The 24,528-nt window shown below is 46.2% G+C and overlaps 1 protein-coding gene across 1 annotated transcript in view; it reads right to left on the bottom strand.

Moving 5' to 3' along the window:
• Positions 1 to 24,528, bottom strand: part of LOC143929785 (pancreatic lipase-related protein 2-like) — a 137,734-nt gene that overhangs the window by 56,438 nt on the left and 56,768 nt on the right. The window contains exons 5-8 of the mRNA XM_077453763.1: positions 20,867 to 21,018; positions 13,408 to 13,533; positions 7,104 to 7,238; positions 6,434 to 6,542 (exon numbers count right to left, since the gene is read on the bottom strand). Of these exons, the coding sequence (XP_077309889.1) occupies positions 6,434 to 6,542; positions 7,104 to 7,238; positions 13,408 to 13,533; positions 20,867 to 21,018 (522 nt within the window). The remainder of the gene's footprint in view (positions 1 to 6,433; positions 6,543 to 7,103; positions 7,239 to 13,407; positions 13,534 to 20,866; positions 21,019 to 24,528) is intronic.

Below are 24,528 nucleotides of genomic sequence, written 5' to 3'. Positions count from 1 at the left end.
TGTGGTAGCACTTTTATTAGCAGGCTTGTTAGGCTTGCGGTTCCAGGGACGTTTTTGACCATCCGTGGGTGTCCTGCCAGGCTGGGGACGTTTTGTCGAAGCTCCGGGTGGACAAAAAAAGTCGCTTGTGAATGGAAAAAGAGGGCCTTTGCCTACAGCGTGGCTCCTTAGCCTTCCTGGCCTGTGGGAGTAGGGTACTCTTACCACCGGTGGCATTTTTAATAATGTCATCTAATGAGGCTCCAAAGAGCCGGTTGCCAAGGAAGGGAAGATCCATCAGGGCTTTTTTGGATGCCTGGTCAGCAGACCAGCATTTCAGCCAAATTAGGCACCTCAGCACCACAGCTGACACTAAGGCCCTGGATAACAGAGGGAGAGTATCTAGGGCTGCGTCAGACGTACTTAAGGCCTTGCACTAGTTGGTCTGCTAGTTCCATGCAGACAGGGGAAGCCTGTTGCTCTCCCAATTCGCGGTGCAAAAGTTTTGCCCACTCAGTCAGTGTCTGCAACACCAGTGCGGATACGAGTACAGGTCGCACGGCTGACACCACAACCATAAACAAGGAACGAGCCACTACCTCGGCCTTCCTGTCCATGGGATCCTTGAATGCAGGAGTCCCCTCAACCGAGATTGTGGTTACTTTGTTTAAGCTGGATACTGGGGGGGGGGGTCCACAACCAGAGGAGCCGACCACTTTTTGAGAAAGCGTAACGCACCGCCATGTATTTGGGGACCGTGCTGGCTTGCAGGATCCAAAGAGGACCGGTACATCAGCAGAGGGATCCGCTGGCTCCTGAATCTGGGTATCACGCACAGCTGTGATAAGTGCTCCAACAAGCGCTTTGTCCCGCCGTACAGGGACTCATCCTCACTGTTCGAATGGTCCTAGTCAGCGTCGTTTGACAATACAAAGCAGGGATCACCAGCCTCCGCAGGACCCGAGTCTGCGTCAGAGCTCACCCCAGAGGACGGGGGGGGGGGGGGGCACTTTTTAGTACCTTTCTTCCCATGCACTGCCTCCATCTTGGCCACAAACAAATTGAGGACCGCCGTCAGGGTGTCCATGGGTACTGCGCATTCCGCAGGTGACCCGGTTGCAATTGCCTGGATTTCGGGGGAAGAAACACCAGTTTCTGAAGCCATGCTGACCTTACCCTGTCTGCCACCCGAAGGGGACTTAGGACAGTGACAGTCCCACCCTCCTTGCTGCTGCTGACTGAGGGCCTCTAACCCACTGGACTCACCACCCTGAGGATTTCTGCACTGTTCACAAGTAATGCCTGTAGACCCCGAGTGCTCCCAGGAGGAAACAAACTGTCTGTGGCAGTCATCAGAATGAGCACTAAACAAGCTGAAAAACGTGCTCAGGCTGCAATAAAATGGCCACACAGCGTCCAGTAAACAGACAGGAAACACAGGGAAAATGGCTGTGAGCACATGCAAGCTGCTGGAGAACACTGAAAAACGTGCTCAGGCTTCTAAAAAAATTACCGCCAGTGTCCTGAATAGGAGAGCACTGGGAAAATGTCCACCTTGAAGCCCAGGCAGACACGCTGCCCTCGCCCACACCTAAAATGGCCGCCGGCCAGCTTCCATGAGGTACAGAGACAGAATGTGACAGACACAATGCTGCACCGAAAACACAGCAGGCCCTCACAGGCACCTTCCGAGAGCTTAACACACAGGATCCAGGACTCCACCAGCCAGCTAGTTCCCTATCCCAGGTGAGAGCCCTTGGGGATCTTGCACGCACACACCACTTAGCACCAAATGCAGCATCCCCCCCATGTGAGGGGGAGGGAAGGGAAGATAGGGACAGGGGAGAGAAGAGAGGGAGGTGAGGAACCCCCAAATCGACCTCCCAGGGAATGCCCAGCTGTTTAGCCCCACCAGGCAGGGAGAGCTGTACTTGCCAGTCTCAAAGAGCTGGGAGACATTCCATTGTAGATCTACTCCTGATCAGTACAGGGTAGTTACTGGCATCGGCATACTGTGACGCAGACATCAGTAGCCTGGTCATATGTACGCCTGGAGCATAAAAGCTCACCGACCACCTCCTTGAGCTGTGACCAGCACACGCTCAATGGCCGGGCTGGGGAGACTACAAGGATAAGGGTATCCAGCCTGTCACCCAGCCGGCTGTTGATAGTAGATCACAGGATCATTCATCAAAAACACAAGCTTCTGCGTAAAAAAGCACGGACCGATGGGCCTGCAGGGTTACCAGGTCCTTCTCCTTTACTTGGCAAAAATAAAACTGATGCTGCTTGGCAGGGTGGAGGGTTGTGGCCCAAGGGACCGCCCCCCTGGGCGGAACTAAGAGTTCTGAGTGTTGCGTTATAACTATGCCTAGTATTCGCCTAGTGATAAGGCTAACAACCCATTTGTTACAGAGAGGAGCTGTGTCGGCCAATGAATATAAGAGAAAAGGCTAAAGACAGAGTGTGCTTCAGGGTTTTTCCGCAGATTAGACCTCAGTGCGGAAGGCTTACAGGGGTTGATGGTTAAATATATATATTTTTTTTTTTTGACTCATGGCAGTTGACTGAGTCGAGTTACTCTAGGACAGTAATAGAGGGCTCTACAGGGCATGTCTCTGGTACCTCCCTCTGGTTCTAGAAGCTTGGAGAAGCTTCTGGAAGTTAGTGGGCAGAGGGTAGGCGGTCCTGATCTGTTTACTTGAGGGAATCTGGCCAGTCTCCAGGTAGAAGGCACTGTCAGGATGGCTAGATTAGCGCTTAAATATCAAGCCTGGTCAGCAAGGGAGTCTGGTGAAAGTGCAGAGGTTGCTGTTTTTGAGCTAAGGAGAGGAATCCTAAGAGTGAAATCTCTGTTATCTTTGGGTCTTGTGTAGAAGACGTCCTGACTGGCATGCGAGGATCTGGAAAATAGGAAGCCTGAACAGAAGTCTTGCCCATTGCAGCAGGAATCAAATGATGGGGTAAGTGCCTCGGGAGTAAAAAAGGAAAAGAATGCCAGACATAGCATACTTTCTTAGAGACAGCGTTGGGCTTAATCCTAATCATTGGTGGGCTTGTAGTCAAGGCAGCCAGATGGGCTGATACTATCGGCGAGTGTAAGAACTGTCTGAGGTTCTACTGAGGAGACATGATACTTCGGTATACAGTTTGGAACTTTGAACTTTTTCACTAAAGGGGACAGAGCTCCTGGTTTGTAAAGAGCCTTGCCATTGATTCATAGAGACTGCGACTATCAACTGTTGTTTTTCAAGTCAAGTTGGGCATCCTATAATCCCTATACCCTGTCCAAGTTGTTTTCCCCGATAAAACAATAAAAACAAGCCCATGGATGGATTTTTCGTGTCTGGATGAGAATTGGAAATGCGTGTTGCCTGGCTGTGCAAGAGTAGGGGGACTAAAAATTCAGCGTCTCCTGGGGGGGGGGGGGGGGGGGGGTAGTGCTACATGTTTATTGCACACTTAAAATTATTATAGCATATTAGTGCACTTGTGACCACAGTTGAGTACTGGAAATTATATATTTTTTAATTATAATGTAGCACTAACCCCCAAAGGAGCTGCTGATTTTATTGGGCTTACCGTTACCTTCTTGTACCTCGTATATGTCTAGGGGTTTCCCGAGGTTGATGGCCCAAGAACTGCAGAGACTGACACCAGATCCGCTTAAAGTGGGTGTAAACCCTTACAACACACTTTGACCTACAGGTAAGCCTAGATTAAGGCTTACCTGTAGGTCCAAGAAATATCTCCTAAACCTACACGGTTTAGGAGCTATTTGCCGAAAGACAGGCACCGCTGACAGCTGACAGCAAACCATCCAAAATTATTGTGAATAGTGCACGACCTCCACCACAGATATTACTGCCGCTTACCGAAGGTATATGGTTCTTTGTTACAGAGAACCATACAGTGCAAGTGACTGATTCCCCCAGTCCAGGGTATTCACAGGTGGATAAAGGAACCCGTTACTTCTCCCAGCCTCCAAAAAAACTTCCTCTCATCAGTTTACATAAAGGAAATAAAACTCGCAATAGTGTAAAACCCAAGTATTTTAATAAAGTAGAAAAAGCAAATTGCGCACTTACAAGATATCAATTGTATAGATCGCGTAACAAATTCGAGCCGGCCGGTCTCGATATGCAGCGCCCAATACTTCCGGAACAAACACGTGCGCTAGTGGCGTCAGGACGTCGCTCCTCCTCCCTACGCGTTTCGTCACTATGGGACGTGGTCACAGTGTAGATTCGCTTGGGGTCTTTCAACTAAGCCTCCGGGCTCTTTCTGAGAAGCCAGCCTTCCGCGTGGCCTTCTCCTGAAGAGTCCTCCCCTGGTTGCTTCTTCAGTTGCTGGGCCTCTCCACACCAGACTACCTCCGAATCCTCCTTTGAGTTACTTTGCCTCGGGGTAGCCAGCCTTGAGACTCGGAATTGGATGGATCCGCACCCCAGGCCATGAGAGCCCTGGGGGCTGGTCAGAAGGACCGGGACCAAACAGACAGAAAGCACATCTGGGTCGGAAACCCCGAAGTATGTGATGTCAGTACCTTAAGTATTCTCTCCCAGAATGCACAGCAGGATGACACGTCCACTGAGTTGGTTCCGAGAAAAATGGCACTCAATGCACCCAGCTGAACTACATTCTCACACCTGCCAGAGATGACAGCACCACCTATAGCCAAGCAGAACACAGCCCAATCCAGCTAGATTGGTACTGAGACCACAATTTGGTGTAATTGAACCCCAAAACCAAACAGCGGTTCCAGGAATGTTAAATGGGGGAAAAAAACACACAGCGTGTGCTCTTCAGGAGCCAGCGCAAAAATAACAGTTAACTTTTAAGGAAAATATTTTAGTGGCCTGTCTCCTTCCAGGTCCAAGCAGTAGTGATGCATAGCATAGATGCCTCTGTGTATCAGCACTGCTTGGACTAAGTAAATGTACTAAAACTTGCCTCTGAAAATGGCCTGGTAAAATCAAGTAACAGATTTGACATGACCGTTTAGAACAACCAATTTTCAGAGGTTGCTAGAGGTTTTCATGAGCTATGACTTCCCATTTGATGCCTACATAGTTCCAGGGCCAACACTACTTGACAGAGCCAGTAGCATGAAACCAGTGATCTTTTTTACAGATCTGTCTGTAAGAGTGGAATTCTGACCACCACTATAAGGGTTGTATTTATCCTACTGATTGCCAATGCCAATGCCAATCACACTGACTACTGATGAATTTGATGTGAGGAGGAGATTTTGGTGCTGACTTCATGCCACTGTTCAATTCTGGGTAGACAGCGGCATTCAAATGTGAGTTATTCTCATTTTACTGTTCTTTATCTGTTTTGCAGTGGTGGCCGGTGGTAATTTTTTCTGGGGGGGGGGGCAGCAAACAGTACCACTAACGCCCCCCCCCCTCCCCCCGGTCGGTCAGGTCTGGAGCACTTACCCCATCCACTTCTGCCGTGCTTCACTGGCGGCTTCCCTTGCTCGGCAATGGCTTCTCCTACTTGGCAGCAGCTTCCCTTCCCTGCTCTCCCACGGACATTGCGGTAGATTCCGCTTCCTCCCTGGCTGCCAATTGGGATTCTTCTCTTTTCAGCCAATCGGAAAACGGGCCACTTCTGATTGTTCGGATTGAGGATCAGTGTTTTAATAGTGAATATTAATTTTCCGTTCTAACACCTGGGTGAGCTTGTGGTGCAATGCTCTGCGCCACAAGCCCACCCTATTTCTAAACCTATTAGAGCCTCTGGTTCTAATCAGGTGCTTCAAAAAAACTCCCTAGCCGATGTAATTCATGCGCCCGATGTCCTGAAAGGGGCTGGACACATGATTAGGTGGTGACGGCCACGTATCATAAAGCATGAATAGAGGGTGGCGGCAATGGATAGAGGGGGCAGCGCCCAGTTGCTCCGACACTGATCTGCTGTATGAATTTTACAATAATTACTACACCATTGGAACCCTTTTTGGCTCTTGTGAGCTTCATTTATCTGCAGTTTAATGTTTCATAAGGAGAAGTCCTTGGAGACCCTATGCTGTTACATTCTTTGCTGGATCAACACAGCTTTGGGTGTCTTTTGGTGCTGTGATGGCAGCTACTCACTCCGGTGAGTTTGAAATTCAGTTGGTGGTGGGAGATCACTGAGACAACATTTTATGTAGATCTGTTACACCACCATTGATGTTACTCATTGACCTTGTTCACTACCATTGGACATTATATTGCAATTTTATTTGGACTTTATTGGAATAATTTTTGTTTGAAGTTTTTTTTTTTTTTATTTATTTTTTTTTCTTTTATATGAGGCACTTCACTATTACTTTGCATTATGTTGCTTTAGTAAGGGTTCTCTGAGACCTTAAAATTTTATGAGTTCCTCCAGAGTAAAAAGTTACAGAAAGGTTTAGAAGAAAGAACTTGTGTGCTGTAAGCCTCCATTTGAAGGAACTCACCGGTTATTCTGCCAATTTCAGGGTGGTTCTTCCCAGCTTCACCTGCTGCATGTGCCCCCAGATTGTGCCCAATAATGTGGACATTGGATGGAGAATAATCAAAATCATTCTTGTAAAAAAAGCACAAAACATACAAATTTTAGCAAATTATTTTCTTACATTTTAACTCCAACCAAACGGCTAAATACACATATCAACTACATATTGGGAAACTGTTTTACCTGCCAAAGGAGACCTGTAGTAGGATAGTGTGTATGCTGCTGTTGCTGGTCTCTACTGAAAATGCTAGTTGCATAGCTGTTAGTTCCAATGGCTTTGGTACTTTCTGACCTGGAATAATCATACAGGTGTTCTGACCTTACTTTGACTTCCCTGACCTGTTTGTTCTGTGCCACTGACATTACAGCCAGGAAACTAGCATTCTGGGTAGCAGGTCAGGAATTAAAGCTTAATAGTTCTCACACTTCAGGTTTTCTTTATAAAATTAAAATTATAAAATTGCAGCAGGCCAGCAGGGCTATGCCACCTATTGTGATATATCAGTGAGAAGATGGAAGACAAGTTCTAGCAAACAAACTGATGGTTTAGCTTTGTTTTTTGCTTTTATAGCTAAAGTATTTTTGTATTGGTATGCAGAATCTAAGAATTAAAAAGGGGTAATTTTTGCTACCTGGAGAGTTTTCGTGAAATAAGCCAACTCAGCCCCCACAATACGGATATTGTTTGAAGCTTGAGTGTAGAGCCCCATAGAGCCACCGTGCCAATCCACACAGATACAGTTCACGTCCTCCATTTTTAGCATGGCCTGGAAGCAGAATGATTACAGATTATGGTGACATTGGTGATACAAAACAACATTTAGTAAATTAGAGAGGAAAACGAGCCAAAAAAGTCTAAGATATAGGAGCCACTGGACCCTGAAACCTCTCTAATCTCCTGCCACTGTCAGGGTCTAGTGAGACCAGAGCATGTAATTCAGACTCTGTTACATTCTCTGAATCATACCAGCAGAACATGGTGAATGACATCCAGCAGAACTTGTTGAAGTGACATCCAGCAGAACATGGTGGAATGACATCTAACAGAACATGATTGAGTGATATCCAGAAAAACATGGAGTGGCAACCAGCAGGGCCTGATGAATGACATCCAGCAGAATATAATGCAGTGGTATCCAACAAGACATAGTGGATTGACATCCGATCCACAGCATGGTAGCGTGATATCCAGCAGAAAATAGTGGATTCACATCCAACAGAACATAGTGGAGTGACAGCCATTAAAAAATGGAGTACTTTCCAGCAGAATATAGTGAAGTGCCACCTGCACAGTGTACACCTAAAGCTACCCCAATTGCTGGTGTTCTGCTGATCCTATCCGCAGGCAGCTGTAGCAATTAGTCGGTGTATTGTGTCATCTGCACAGTGTGCACCTAAAGCTACCCCAATTGCTGGTGTTCTGATCCTATACCACAGGCAGGCAGCTGCAGTAATTAGTCGGTGTATTGTGTCCTCTGCACAGTGTGCGTCTAAAGCTACCCCAATTGCTGGTGTTCTGCTGATCCTATAACGCAGGCAGCTGCGGTAATTACAGTCGGTGTACTGCGTCCTCTGCACAGTGTGCACATAAAGCTACCCCAATTGCTGGTGTTCTCATACTAATAATACTACAGGCAGGCAGTTGATTCTGCTAGCTGCAATATATCGGTGTATACATCACAGCTTTGTGCAGCTACATTTCCCTGCAGGCCATTAGTATGTCTGGAAGGCCAACAAGGAGATGCAGGCAATCGCAAGCCAATAAACAAGGGCAAGCAGGCTCTGATGCTAGAGGCAACAGTGCTGGTTGTGGACACGGTGGATCCTTATCAGCATGTGGCCATGGGACACATTTGTCCTTATTTTCGGCAGCTGGACGCGTTGAGCCGAAACATGCTGAAGACTTGGTAGAGTGGATGACCAAGCCATCCTCATCCTCTCTCACCCAGGCTCAGGGTACTGGCAAAGCAGCTGGCAACGCAGCCTCTTTCCTCGGCTCAATGTCATCAGTCACTCCTTCCCTAGCCCCACAATGTCCTCCTGAGGAGCCCCCGAAACTGTTTGAAAACAGTATTGGGTACATGCTCCATGAGGATGCTCAGCATTTTGAAGGCTCTGATGATGATACCCAGCTAGAGGATGGCAGTAACATGAGCCCAGAGAGAGGGGATGCCCAAGAAGGACAGTAATCTGGCAGTCATGTTCTCCCAGCTGCAGCATACTGCCAGGTTTGCTCCAGGGATGAGGGAGGGAGGGGATGAGGTCACTGACTCTACGTGGGTGCCTGAGAGGAGGAGGAGGCACATCTCCAACGAGGCAAGATGCCCTCCAGGGGCAAGCTTAAGGGCAGCACACCAACTGCATCACACCTCAGAGCTCCGCATGTGCAGAGCGCTGCCTCTGAGTTATTCCAAAAGTTCTTTGGTGTGGGCCTTTTTTGAGATGAGCGCATCAGATCACACTGCTGCCATTTGAAACATATGTCTCAAGCGTATCTCGCGTGGCCCAAACATCAGCTTGGGCACCACATGCTTGACCGGACATATGTCGATCTGCCATGCAGTTCATTGGCAAGCGTACCTTAAAGACCCACACCAAAGAACAAAGCAGACCTCTCCTTGCACCTCATCAGCTGGGATCTCCAAACCCACTATACCTTCAGTCCTCTCTGAAACCTGCACAGCCATCCACATGCCCAGCGGTTGAATGCTAGCTTGGCTAACTTGCTAGCACTTCAATTGCTGCCATTTCAGTTGGTAAACTCTGCCCCCTTCCGTGAGTTTGTGCAATGTGCTGTTCCTCAGTGGCAGGTTCCCAAACTCCACTTTTTCCCATGGAAAGGCGATTCTGGCTCTCTACCGGCATGTGGAAGACAATGTCTTGGCCTCTCTGGACAGGGCGATCAGCGGTAAAGTGCATATTACCACTGACTCGTGGTCCAGCTGGCATGGACAGGGATGTTGCCTATCTATCACGGCGCATTGGGTGACTCTTATGGCAGTTGGGAAGGATGCAGGACAAGGTACAGTAGTGTTGGAGGTTGTTCCGCCACCACGCCTCCAAAATGCTACTACTGGTGATTCTAACACACCTCTCCTCCACCTACTCTTCCTCTTCATCCTCCATGGCCTCTTCCTGTGCTTTGTCCTCGGAACCAGCTGTGCTCCGTAGGCGTTCAAGTACGCGGGCAAAAAGATGCCATGCGGTGCTTGTGCTAGTGTGCTTGGGGGACAGGAGCCACACTGGGGCAGATATTCTGTCAACTCTGCAGGGGCAGGCTGAGAGGTGGTTCACGCCATGCCAGCTTAAGCCAGGAACGGTGGTTCAGACAATGGCAACAACCTTCTCTCCGCCCTCTGACAGGGACAACTGAGCCATGTGCCCTGTGTGGCTTATGTCCTTAACTTGGTGGTGCAGTGGTTCTTCAGCAGGTACCCGGCTTACAGGATGTCCTGAAGGCAGGCCAGGAAAGTCTGTGTGCATTTCTGACAGTCCTATAATGCCAGTGCTTGGCTGGCTGACCTCCAAAAGGAATAGAACCTGCCCAAGAACCCGCCTATCAGATCTGTAACATGCCCACCAGGTGGAACTCAATGTTGGCCATGCTGCAGTGGCTTCACACACGCAGCAGAGGGCCATCAATGAGTACCAGCGTGACTATGGCACCAGGACAGGGTCAGGGGAGCTTGTTTTTTTGTTTTGTTTTTTTTCCCCACGCCAGTGGGCCATGATCAGGGATGCCTGCTCTGTCCTGTCACCATTTTGAGGAGGCCACGAGGATGGTGAGCAGTGACAGTGCATGCATCAGTGACCCTGTCCCTCTTGTCTACCTGTTAGAGCACACGCTGCGTTGAATAATGGACAGGGCACTTGAGGCAGAACAGAGGCAGGAAGAGGAGGACTTCCTTGCCTCTCAATGCCCCCTTTATCCAGACAGTGTTCCTGCTGGCCCGCCAATCACACAGGAAGAGGAGGAGGAGGAGGATTGTGTCAGCATGGAGGTGGAGCCTGGTACTCAGCATCAGCAGCAGTCTTTTAGGGACCATTTACAGTCCCAAGAAACCCGTGGACTACTTGTATGTGGCTGGGAGGAGGTGGCTGCGGATCATGTCGTCCTTAGTGACCCAGAGGATTCCGGACCAAATGCCACAGCTAACCTACGCTGCATGGCCTCCCAGATCCTGCAAAGCCTGCAGAAGGATCCTCGTATTCATCGGATCAAGGAGAGGGATCATTACTGGCTGGCAACCCTCCTTGATCCAAGTTACCAGGGTAAGGTTGCGGACTTTATCTTGCCGTCGCAGAGGATGAAACAGAAAGGTCTGCGCAACGCATTCCCAGAGACTGGGAGGTTACAAATTCCTGGTCCTGGACAACGTGTTGCTGAGGCTTCGGTCAGTCACAGAAGGATCGGTGGAGAAGGTGTCCATCTGACCGATGCGTTCAGACAATTTTTTTTAGTCCACAGCCCCAAGGTATGATCGGTTTCAGCAACCATCTCCAGGGTCTGATTTACATGGTGCAAGAATACCTAGGGGCAAGATCAGACTTGGACACCTTTCCCACCGAAAATCCTCTGTTTTTCTGGGTGTTGAGAATGGATCACTGGCCAGAGCTTGCACAGTATGCAATTGAGCTACTGGCCTGCCCTGCATCCAGCGTTCTTTTGGAGGCTTTGTAACCGATCACAGGGTGCGCCTATCCACCGACTCGGTTTATCGACTGACCTTCACAAAAATGAATCGGTCTTGGATCACCACCAGTTACCAAGCACCTGAAGCTGATGTAACCAAATAATTTTTTTTGAAATGTCAGATCCCTTTAAGACTACCTATGCTGATGTTGAGTGACTATCCTGTTATGCTGAGTGACTATCCTCTTCCTCCTCAATGATCATGCTGATAACTTGTAAGAACATTTTTGGTTCTGGGCGCCGCCACCAGGGGCGTATAATTCCAATTTTTGATGCAATATTTTGCAGAAGGTTTCGTTGCTGCACTCATACAATATTTGTGAGTGGTTTCAGTGTTGTGGCACCAGTGCCTAAGGCCCAATTTTTCAGCCCCAGTTTAACAGGGGTGTGTAATTACAATTTTTGATGGAATACTTTGCAGCAGGGCTCATTCCTGCGCTCCCACTAGAGTATCTGTGAGGGGTTGCAGTGTCGTGGCACCAGTGCCTAAGGCCCAATTTTTCTGCCCCTGTTCAACAGGTGCATGTAATTCCAATTCTTGATATAATATTTCACAGCAGGGCCTGTTCCAGCACTCACCAAGAGTAACTGTGAAGACTTGGTGTTATGGCACCAGCCCCACCACCAACACCAAAGGCCCCATTTTTGTACCACTGTTCAACAATGGCATGTAATTACATTTCTTGATAAAATAGTTCACAGTAGGGTGTTCCAGCGCCCACCAGGAGTCACTTTGAGGGCTTAGTGTTGTGGCAACACCAACACCTTAGGTCCAAATTTCTGCAGAGCATATAGGGCAGGCCCCTACTTTTAAACATCCAACTTACAAACGTCTCCTACTTGCAAACGGAAGGAGACAACAGGAAGTGAGATGAAATCTACCCCTAGGAAGGGAAATTCTCTCCTGTAAGAGTTGCTATGGGAAAAACATGTCTCCTCTCCTCTGATGCTTTATCCCAATCCTTGTTTTTACTAAAAACCCCAAATTTTCAAAAAACATTTGTCATTGGGACAGAAAGTGAGGTGAAGAGGTGCACACACAGCAAAAAGCTTAAAAATAGATTTTTTCACTGGAGCTACACTTTAAAAATGTACCAGTTCAAAATTACAAACAGATTCTACTTAAGAACAAACCTACACAGTCCCTGTCTTGTTTGCACCGCCTGTATACTGCTGTTCTGAGTATATAGGTATCAGGGCTGGCTTAGCCCTTCCTCCTCTGGTCTGGCCACTCAGCTGTCTGCTAATTGCCAGTTCTCTTCTCTTTTCCACAGTTACCAGCTGTTCCCGATTGATGCTCGTCTGACCTGCCTATTTAAAGCCTTCTTGCTTACTTTTTCATTTGCCTTTGCATTGGTCACATCACAAGGAACCATCTCCTGCTGTTTGTTTCAAGACTGGCTTGCTGACATCCCACCTAGCTTCTTATCCTGCTTGCGGTTGCCCTCCTTGGATCCCTGACTTCCGGCCTGGCTGGTTACCCGATCTTGTCAATTAACTTTGGACTGGCTGACTACCCGATCTGGCTACTGAACTTTGGCTATGCTTGACTACGCTTTTTTTTTTTTTCTATTTACCTTTTTTATTAATAAACAAGTGTGATTTGATTGTACTTCTGTCTCAGTCTGTTTCATGGTTTCTGACAATAGGGTCTCAAGGCCCCATGCCTTTCCTTTTTTTCGTTTGGATATGGGGTCCCCCTTAATATCCGTACAAGACCCAAAGGGGCTGGTAATGGGCAGGGGGGGGGGGGGTACCCATGCCATTTTTTTCACAATGATTTTCATACATATTGCCGGGACCAGACATTACATTAAAACCGCAAGCAGTTTTAAATGACTTTTTCCTTTTAAAAATGTCATTTTGTGCAGGGACTGTTCTAAACCCGTGCCACTTCACAAGCATACTATAGACACCCCCCAGGCACGATATTTAAAGGAATATTTCACTTTAAGCATCATTAAAATCAGTTTTTAAAACTTTATTTTGCATTGATACGTGTCCTCTGGGGCAAGACCTGGGTCCCCAAACCCTTTTTAGCACAACTTGCATATTAGCCTTTAAAATTAGCACTTTTGATTTTGAACGCTCTAGTCCCATAGACTTTAATGGGGTTCTAAAGTTCGCACACATTTTCAGTCCTTTCGCAGGTTCTGGTCCGAACAGAACTGGGGGGGTGTTCAGCTCATCCCTAATGGTGGAGTAACATGCAGAAAAGACATGGTAGAGATGTATCTACGTACCTGGCACATCTCAGTCATCCAACTCTTCTCGCCATTGTCCAGAAACCCGTGAATAATAAATTGCGTCTTCTGCAAAGTATTGAAATTGGACTCTTCAATAGTCTTGTATTGGATGGCACTGATTTCCTGTAGAGGAAAGCATGAATAATGATTAAATACAAGACCTAGCACAATTTGTATTAGCGTTTGAACTGCACTGAAAGTGTATTTAAAGCTAAAATGATTGAATGGAGTGTGAAAAGGTTGGACCCCCTGTCAAATATCTATTTCTTCTCTATGCCCTCTGAGGACCCACCCTTTCTATTTGTCCTAGTGTCACCAGACAAAGTGTTGGTAAATGCAGAAAGTTATCTGTGTGAAGTATAGCTGGTTGTTGAGCAGCGTGCCAGGAAGGCGGCTGCCGCTTCCTTAATAACTGATGACTCATCAGCTGTCAGCGGGCTTCCCCACTGACACCTCAAATGTAAACTAAACAATACCAGAAATAAAAAATAAAAAAAAAAGTGTGGTGTCCCTCCGATCCATACCAGGCCACATGCCCTCAACATGGGGGTGTGCTTTGTGCCCCTACCCATTTACCAAAAAATGTGTAAAAAGTGAATAGAGACAGTAAACATGTTTTTGATTCCTTTATTAAAAAATAAACACTGTCCCCCGATGTAGATCCATCTCACGCCGCTTACTGCGCCACGAAACCCCCAAAAAAACCTGGCCTCGTCAAATGCTTCCCGTGGACTGCCTGCTCCTCCATCTCAATCCAGAGAAATTATTTTAAAATTTGCAGCTACACATAATTCTGGATAGGAGGAGATTTTTACCTCCAAAACAGAAGTGTGGCAATGGGGGCTAAGCATGCCAATAGCGTGGCTAATTTATTTATGGCCAAATGGGAGGAGGATGTGATCTATGTCCAACAAAGGCCTGAATTAGCCTTGTGGCCATGATATATAGATGATATTCTCCTGCTATGGAAGCGAGACCCCACCTCTCATTGAACCAGAACAATACAGGTATTAAAGAGGAAGTAAACCCTGATGGGTTTACTTCCTCTTTTTTTCCCTGCAAAGGTAAAGCATAATGGACTACTATGCATCGCATAGTAGCTCATTATGTGTCACTTACCTGACACAGGAGCCAGCGAAGTCGCCGCTGTCCCCTGTAGTCCGCCGCATCCATGTTGCTTGTGGCGTCTCGCAGCTCCGACGAATCACAGCGGCGCAACCGCGATGACGTCACTCCCGCGCATGCGCACGGGAGTCGCGTCTCGCAGCTCTGCCGCTGCCATACGGCGAAGCCGCGATGACGTCACTCCCGCGCATGCGCACGGGAGTCGACAAATTAGGCAAATCCATTCTTGGATTTGCCACATTTAGTGCGCCTGCGCGCCGCTGTCTACGGCGCATGCGCCGTAGACAGCGGTGCCCATTTTCGGGCAAATATCTCCTAAACCATATAGGTTTAGGGGAGATTGCTTGGACCTACAGGTAAGCCTTAATCTAGGCTTACCTATAGGTCCAAGTTGTTTGGAAGGGTTTACTTCCTCTTTAAACTCAACTATGAGATGAGCCAAAAGGAGAGCCATTTTTTGGATCTCACCATTTGAGTGGAGGAGGGCCGCTTGGTCACCTCTACGTTCTTTAAGTCCACAGATTTTAAATGCATATATTTTGAGGGACAGCTGTCACCATCAACTTTGGTTGAATCGGATTCCAAAGGGACAGTTCCTTCAAATCATACAGAACTGCATCAGTTAGGAGGATTTTGATAACCAGACTGGGGTATTAACTCAGATTCCTGGAAAAAGGCTATGATCTTGCTACTTTGAATACTACACTGAATCAAGTTATCAATAGATCCCTATTGGTATTTCTGAGAGATAGAATGGAAGGATTTATTAATGAGTGGTATATGAGTCACATTTTCCCTAATTACTTTGTTTTCTACACAGCATCTCGCCATTAAACGCATAATGCAAAAACATTGGCATATTCTACAAAATGACAGAATTCTTGGCCCCCTGCTTTTACAAAAACCTCGTTATTTATAGAGGTATCACTTCTTTGAAAAATAAAGGTGCACAAAATATCTTTGACCCCCCCCCCCCCCCCTTCTAGACCCTCCTTCTTCCACAATCTCACTGGGTATCATAAATGTGGGAGATGCCAGGTGTGTAGTCTTATTAAATGTAAACCCAAAAAATGCTTGAATTTACTGTAAGACCCTTTATCACCTGTACTACATGCGTAGTTTATTTACTCCAGTGCCCGTGTGGGCTACAATATGTGGGCCGTATCACTGGCGTACTGAATGTCAGACTTAATGAACATATAGCCAATATCCAAAAGGGATACAAAAATCAGTGTCTCTCGACACTATGATCTTGTGTATGGTAGGGAACCAGCGGGAACCCTCTTCATGGGAGTAGACCATTTTGTCTCCCATTGGAGAGGGTGACTTGAAGTCAAAGAATTGTCTAAGTTCGAAACCAAGTGGATCTATCTTCTTAAGTTATACCCCACATGGGTTAAATGTTCATTGGGATGTGAATTGTTTTTTAGATAATTCTTAAACCTGCGTTTTTATATTTATTTTTATTCCTGTTTTTAATCAATTGTGTTGTTGTATTCTCCAGTTTTTGTATTAATGATATTGGTATTATGGTATTGAGCCTGGTTTCACTTCCTATATAAGGTTTTTAGATACATTTGCGCTATAGGGTGGTAACTATGTAAACCGGATTTGGCCAAATTCTTTCACCTGGGGTCTCTTGTCCATCACTTCTGTCCTAGCAGGACACAAGGGCTTTTTGGTAGTATGATTTTTGCACCAAATTGTGCAACGTATCTTGATTGAGGTGATGAGGCTTGGCTTGCATGCTGGGCCGAACAAGTTGGAAAGTGAGAAGGAGGCTTGGTTAGTTGTAATGGTTATAATATAGCAATGTCAGGAGCAATTGCCCCAGAAGAAGTCTTCTAGTGACATAACTGGTCAGGCGGTTACAGATCCACATCAACGCATTTACCTGGAAGTGCTAGCGATCGTCATTTTGTATAATGGATTTGATTCATACAGATTTTTATCTTAGTACGTCTATGGATGGTCTAGAGCTCTTATCGCCTTCTCTTAGGTTGATATAATAGTGGATTGGGAAAAATGAGATACATGATCTTACTTTGACCACCCATAATATGGGTCTATGCTCTCTGGTAAGGGCACATCTGCTGTATATATGTGGTGGCTGTGAATTCACAAGGTGGAGGGATTTTGGAGCACAAGAAATATTTCACCTGTTTCACTATTTTTGGGACTCTTCGTTTTGTCATGAAATTGACACTTGAACCCACTGATTATTTTCACTCTAGACAGTTTATTTATGGATTTTCTTTTGTTATAATATCTCATGTTAGTGGTGCAGATTTAATTTTAATTTAAGCGCAGTTTAATTTTATTTGCGTCCATGGACGTCTTCCCGAGCAAGCACTGTCCGCAACAGAGTCTGACACTCGGCTTATCGCAGATCAGAGTAAGGGATCGATCCCAGCCCCTTTCTACCTGATCAGCTGTCAGCCAATGACGGCTGATCAAGTAATGTAAACAGAAGATCGGTAATCTGTTTTTTTTTTTTTTTTTTTTTTTTTCTCCCAGGCGCTGACAGCGCCTATCGGTGCCTATCCAATGTCGCTTCATCAGTGCACATCAGTGAATGAGAAAAATTACCTGTTTTCAAAATTTTAGCACAAACTATGAAACGGGGTTTTTTTTTTTTTTCAGTCCTTTTTCATTCTATTTAGAAAAAATAATAAAAAAAAAAACCCAGCAGCAATTAAATACCACCAAAAGAAAGCTCTATTTGTGTGAAAAAATTATAAAGATTTAATTTGGGTACACTGTAGCATGACTTCGCAATTGTCATTCAAAGAGTGATAGCGCTGAAAGCTGAACGTTGGTCTGGGCAGTAAGGGGGTTTAAGTGCCCAGTAAGCAAGTGGTTAAATAAACGACTTGTCAAAAACAATCAACTCTGTGTATCTTTGTGTTTGACACTTTTTTTTTGGTGAATGAGTAGGGGTGCAATGTACCCAATACTTATTCACATGGGGGGGGCCCGGAATCTGGGGGCCACCTTGTTAATGGGTGCTTCCAGTTTCCCATAAGCCCCCTGCCCCCAGGGTTGTCAGGAAGAGGCAATTGTCCTCCCATCTTTCTTTACAAATTACATTTTTGCTTCAGCATGTTCTATACATGCTGCAGATGCACCACTTTACAGGCAGACTAAGGGGACCCGGGCACTATATTTAAAGGAATTTTAGATTTTTATTGTTTAAGTCAAAGTGGGTGGTTCCCACTTTAAGTGAAATAATAAAAATGAAAAATTCCTTCCTGCAGACCCCCACAACCACAGCCCAGGGTTGTGGGGAAGAGATCCTTAACCCCATCTGCCCAAAAGTGATGCTCGCTCGTCCCCCCCCCCCCCCCTTTCCTGGCCTGCATGTTGCTCAGATAAGTATCTGGTATGTAAACAAAGTGTATGTATGTGTATGTATATGTATGTGTGTATATGTATGTGTGTATATATATATATATATATATATATTATAAATTATAGAGCAGGGCTGATGGTCAGGCTTATCAAAATCATAAAGTGCCACATCCCAGTTAAAGACTATTCAAAGAAAAAGGGGAAATTGAGAAAGGGGGACTGGAGGGTAACCAACCCCCGGGACTTTTGCAACGGCACCAAATATATTCAATCCATAGATAAAATCAATGACCTTTTTATTTTAGTGTACAAAAAGACATTTATCAAACAGTTACATCCATTTACATATAAAGTGACAGATGCGAGTATACAAAAGTTGGTATATGAGCCTACAAGGCTTCATAAGTTACCACATTTATATATGATTTGAACTGCATTGTTTTTCTCCTACATGTTTCGCTCTTCAGAGCTTCCTCAGGACAATTGCAGAATACAGTACCTATAAATCCTATGTGTTGTCAGGGATGCATGGTGATTGACATTCATGTCGGCCCATTTTTTCATCTGTTCATTTGCATTTTTGATCTATTTTGTGAGTAAGATCAGGGCATATTGCCCTTAGCCACTATGGCCGCCTGTCTCTGACCGAAGGTCAGGTTTCCATCAGAGTACTGGCTCCAATAGATCATCACTGGCACAAATCCCTGACTTCAGCCAGAATCCAACATGGCCGACGTGCCATACGAACGCAATTTGCGTCCTTCGCGCATGCGCACGTGGGAGATGACTGGAAAATCTCCCAACTCTGGCCAGAATCCAACATGGCCGATGCGCTATACGGACGTAAATTGCGTCCTTTGCGCATGCGCCTTCGCCACCTAGACGCGCACGAAGAAGACCCTCCCAGTAGGTGTGCCCGCAGCCCGGCGGTGACGTCAGACGCCGCCGGGCTGGAAGCACGAGTTATAACGCGGGTCCCGGTCAGTGTCATCCAAGCGAGCGATGGCTGCTGACCTGTGGAGCTGCTGCACGGATGAAAAAGCACCTTAATCCTCTTGACTGTACTATACAACTATATTTAACAGGTAGGAATGAAAGGGCTCTGATGGGACTAGAGGGAGGATCCTGAAGTCCAAATTCAGAGTTACATATCCTACACCATAGAGATGCTTATACAATATTGATGGAGACATGGCTTTTCTTTTTATCTTTTCCTTTTAGAAACCAGCACAGAGAGCTCTCTTGTGTTCAGAATTCATACTCTGTTGAATCTCTATCTGACAACACATAGGATTTATAGGTACTGGGCACGCATAACTGGTTCTAGTTTTGCCACCCTCTTGGTTTTACCAGGTATGATTCATGGTGTTTACTGTGCTATTTTGATACTCCATATGAGTGATCTATGGAAACTATATATATATATATATATATATATGTTTCTTGTGCTTCTGCAGATCCTTGGGGGGGAGTAACTGGGGGGCTCTCGGGGGTGCCTCACCACGAACTGCTTGCTCTGACGACAAAAAGACAGTTTATCCTCGCTTAAGCATTAATAGATGCATAAAACATTTGAAAATTATGATAGATAATGACACTAGCCTACCAGATTTATGGGGTAAGATATTTTTCTTGCTTGTTCATATATACTTTTTCATTTAGGTTTCTTTTTTATTCGAACATTTTTTTCATGTTTATTTTCTTATTTACTTTATTGTAGTATTTGTTTTTTTTGTTGTTATATATTTTACTTTACATTTATTATTATTATTTGTTGTGATCCTATCTGCAATCTCCATTAATGGGGAATCGTACTTCATATTATACTTTCTTTATGTATTCAATTTTGGGACACCATCCATATGAATGGTCTGGCTGTTCCTTTTGGAGTATTAATAAGTCATCTAATATCGATATACAAACTATGTCCTTGTGTTTCAATACCCTAAGGTTGGGGGCTTCATTCCTCTCTAACTAATATGTTGGACACAAATGAATCCTACCACCAGATTCTCTTTAAATTCAGATGTGTTAGCACATATGGGCGAAACACCTCTATGTACCCTTAGGGGCTGTGTGTGTACAGAATTACCTATGTATTTGTATTTTTAAACAAATGATGTGTTTGTATAATTTCAGTTTTCTACTGATTGCTGTATTCTGCAATTGTCCTGAGGAAGCTCTGAAGAGCGAAATATGTAGGAGAAAAACAATGCAGTTCAAATCATATATAAATGTGGTAACTTATGAAGCCTTGTAGGCTCATATACCAACTTTTGTATACTCGCATCTGTCACTTTATATGTAAATGGATGTAACTGTTTGATAAATGTCTTTTTGTACACTAAAATAAAAATTTCTTTGATTTTTTTATCTATGGATTGAATATATTTGGTGCCGTTGCAAAAGTCCCTGGGGTTGGTTACCCTCCAGCCCCCCTTTTCTCAATTTCCCCTTTTTCTTTGAATAAGTATCTGGTATGGATCTTGGGGGCCCCACTCAGTTTAAAAAAAATAAATAAAGATATTGGCATGGGGTTCCTCTTAGAATCCATACCAGACCAGAAGGGCCTTGTATGGATTTGGGGGGGGGGGGGGGGGGGGGGGGAGAGAAACAAAAGCTGTTTTTTCTGTGAATTTCCTTTTACCTGTCAGGGCCAGGAAATGAAGGAAAATGTTCCCTCTGGGAAGCAGAGAAAAAAAACGGGTTTTAACCACTACCTACTTTACTGAACAATAGACAATTTTGACAATAGATACATTTTAAATACCCCCCATAATCCTTCACAAGGGTTTTCAGGTCAAAGCTGTGGGAGGTCATCAAATGAACAAACTCCACTGTCATGCTGGACAGGTGAATTAAAGTCCCAGGGGCCTTCTACAAACATTTCTTTCTAGATAAATACTGCCTTGCTGATTGTTTTTAAAGGATAAGAATTTTACAGGTTCAGTTTTCTTTAAGCACACACATTAGATCTTACCTGGTAGGTACTGAGGCTGTCCCGGGTGTAGAGCAAGAATCGAGTATTTATCCTCTCCGGTGACCAGGGTAGGTGGGGGATGGGTCTCTGCAGAGTCCATGACAAGGGATATTCATTGGAGAAACAGCCAAGACGATCGTAACATACTTTAGCTAAGAAAAACAGGAAGAATATGAAAAAAATCTACAATACATATATATCCATCTTTATGGGAACATTTTGAGTATAGCCTCAAGTAACAAGGCCTAAACCTAGGCATAAAAACTACCATCATCCAAAAATGATATAGGAGGAAAAGAAAAGGGATGGGAGCGTGAGGACAGTTGCTGCGGCTGACCAGACATGTACTCCAACCCCCAAGGTTTTGTGGTAGACTAGCTCGGTACTGATACCCAGAAAAATAAATCTTGGATAAAAATGAAATCATTTATTACATATAAAAAGAATACATAGATCAAATTAAAAAAGTTTCAAAAAACAGTATACAAATACTCAAAGGTTTCCCCAAGAGATATCGGTTGATGGAATTTTTGTCCATAGATTAACCAGTCTTCTACTAGTTACATAGACCGCTTCGTCAGGAATAATAATCTATAAAGCAAATACTCAAATAAAAAACAAGAACATATATAGAAGCATAATATATTCTCAGCGATAACGTTGAGAAGTTGCTTACCCAAACAAGTCAATCGCCAAGTACAAAGCCCAGCCACTCAAAAGGATCCTCCCACAACCAGGGCCGGCGCAACCACTAGGCAAAGTAGGCAGCCGCCTAGGGCGCACTACCACCTAGGGCGCAACCACGGCCTCTGTCCAGTGTTCTCTCGCCCCCCGTGGTGTGCCGCTGGCGCCACCAATCCCCCATGTTTCCCGCTGAGCGCTCACACGTGTTTATCTCACAGCGCCGCTCCGGGACTCCTTTGCTCCAGCCTGTCCCTCTGGAGCGGCGCTGTGTGTCTGTGTGAGTGCAGCGGAGGGGCGGGGCTCGGCGGAGGTGAGAGCATTGAGACGTCGGTCAGCTGACCTCCTGCCCGGCGGGGACATCGTGGAGGAGGGTGGACGGCGCTGGCCTGGTCCCGGCGGGGATATGATGGAGGCGGAGCGGGTTCATGGCGCTGGCGTGGCCCCGGCGGAGCGGGTGGACGGCGCTGGAGTGGACTCCTGAAAAATTCTGCGGAGGAGTCGGAGAGGCCCGGATGATGGTCCCTGAAGGCAGCATCAAAGAGCAGAGGTAAGGAGGAGCCGAGGAGGATGGATCATCCCCGATCTACATTGAGCTGTATGGAGGGGGTTTGTGTGTGAGTAATGCAGGAAGTAGGAGTCAGGTAGGTCAGTGTGATGTGTGTCAGTGCGATGTGTGTCAGTGTCAGGGTATGTGTATGTGTCAGTGTGATGGTCAGTGTATTCGTCAGTGTATTCGTCAGTGTATTCGTCAGTGTATTCGTCAGTGTATGCGTCAGTGTGATGCGTCAGTGTATGCGTCAGTGTGATGCGTCAGTGTGATGGTCAGTGTATGCGTCAGTGTGATGGTCAGTGTATGCGTCAGTGTGATGGTCAGTGTATGCGTCAGTGTGATGGTCAGTGTATGCGTCAGTGTGATGGTCAGTGTGATGGTCAGTGTATGCGTCAGTGTGATGGTCAGTGTATGCGTCAGTGTGATGGTCAGTGTGATGGTCAGTGTATGTGTCAGTGTATGTGTCAGTGTATGTATGTGTCAGTGTATGTATGTGTCAGTGTATGTATGTGTCAGTGTATGTATGTGTCAGTGTATGTATGTGTCAGTGTATGTATGTGTCAGTGTATGTATGTGTCAGTGTATGTATGTGTCAGTGTATGTATGTGTCAGTGTATGTATGTGCCAGTGTATGTATGTGTCAGTGTATGTATGTGTCAGTGTATGTATGTGTCAGTGTATGTATGTGTCAGTGTATGTATGTGTCAGTGTATGTATGTGTCAGTGTATGTATGTGTCAGTGTATGTATGTGTCAGTGTATGTATGTGTCAGTGTATGTATGTGTCAGTGTATGTATGTGTCAGTGTATGTATGTGTCAGTGTATGTATGTGTCAGTGTATGTATGTGTCAGTGTATGTATGTGTCAGTGTCAGTGTATGTGTCAGTGTCAGTGTATGTGTCAGTGTCAGTGTATGTGTCAGTGTCAGTGTATGTGTCAGTGTCAGTGTATGTGTCAGTGTCAGTGTATGTGTCAGTGTCAGTGTATGTGTCAGTGTCAGTGTATGTGTCAGTGTCAGTGTATGTGTCAGTGTCAGTGTATGTGTCAGTGTCAGTGTATGTGTCAGTGTCAGTGTATGTGTCAGTGTCAGTGTCAGTGTATGCGTCAGTGTGATGGTCAGTGTATGCGTCAGTGTGATGGTCAGTGTATGCGTCAGTGTGATGGTCAGTGTATGCGTCAGTGTGATGGTCAGTGTATGCGTCAGTGTGATGGTCAGTAGTGATGGACGAACTTCCGACGGGACGTTTCGCGAACGCGAAACGCGAACGGGCACAAACGTTCGCGAAAACGACCGTTCGCCGCGGGCTCCATTGACTTCAATGGGAGGCGAATTTCGCAAACCTTTAGGTCGAATTTGCGGCCACGGGGTAATTATTAGGGGGTAGCACGTAGTCCCACCACCTGGACAATAGCATAATACATGTATGAGGTGAATTTGGGATCGATAACTACAAGCATTTTTTTTTTATTTGGGAAATTGTTCTGACAATTCAGGACTATGGAGCTAATGAAGGCAATGGAGGAGAGGGAAGGTCAGGGACCAGGGTAGGCAAACAAGAGGGTGCTGGAGATACAGAGCACTGACAGCAGCACCGTAATACAGAGCACTGACATCAGCACCGTGACATACAGCGCTGACAGCAGCTCCGTGACATACAGCGCTGACAGCAGCTCCGTGACATACAGCGCTGACAGCAGCTCCGTGACATACAGCGCTGACAGCAGCTCCGTGACATACAGCGCTGACAGCAGCTCCGTGACATACAGCGCTGACAGCAGCACCGTGACATACAGCGCTGACAGCAGCTCCGTGACATACAGCGCTGACAGCAGCTCCGTGACATACAGCGCTGACAGCAGCACCGTGACATACAGCGCTGACAGCAGCTCCGTGACATACAGCGCTGACAGCAGCACCGTGACATACAGCGCTGACAGCAGCTCCGTGACATACAGCACTGACAGCAGCTCCGTGACATACAGCGCTGACAGCAGCTCCGTGACATACAGCGCTGACAGCAGCACCGTGACATACAGCGCTGACAGCAGCTCCGTGACATACAGCGCTGACAGCAGCTCCGTGACATACAGCGCTGACAGCAGCTCCGTGACATACAGCGCTGACAGCAGCTCCGTGACATACAGCGCTGACAGCAGCACCGTAAGCAGCCCCAGGAGGAAGTCAGCACAGCACAGGGATGGTGTGATCCCCTCATAATAAGAACCCCCAGGAGGAAGTCAGCACAGCACAGGGATGGTGTGATCCCCTCATAATAAGAACCCCCAGGAGGAAGTCAGCACAGCACAGGGATGGTGTGATCCCCTCATAATAAGAACCCCCAGGAGGAAGTCAGCACAGCACAGGGATGGTGGGAGCCCCTCATAATAAGAACACCCAGGAGGAAGTCAGCACAGCACAGGGATGGTG

This window comes from Lithobates pipiens, unplaced genomic scaffold (assembly GCF_037356315.1).
Source record: "Lithobates pipiens isolate NorthernLeopardFrog02 unplaced genomic scaffold, aLitPip1_a1.2 Scaffold_25, whole genome shotgun sequence".
Taxonomy (NCBI): Eukaryota; Metazoa; Chordata; class Amphibia; order Anura; family Ranidae; genus Lithobates; species Lithobates pipiens.
The sequence above is the reverse complement of the archived record's forward strand: the minus strand, read 5'-3'. Positions and strand labels throughout refer to the sequence as shown.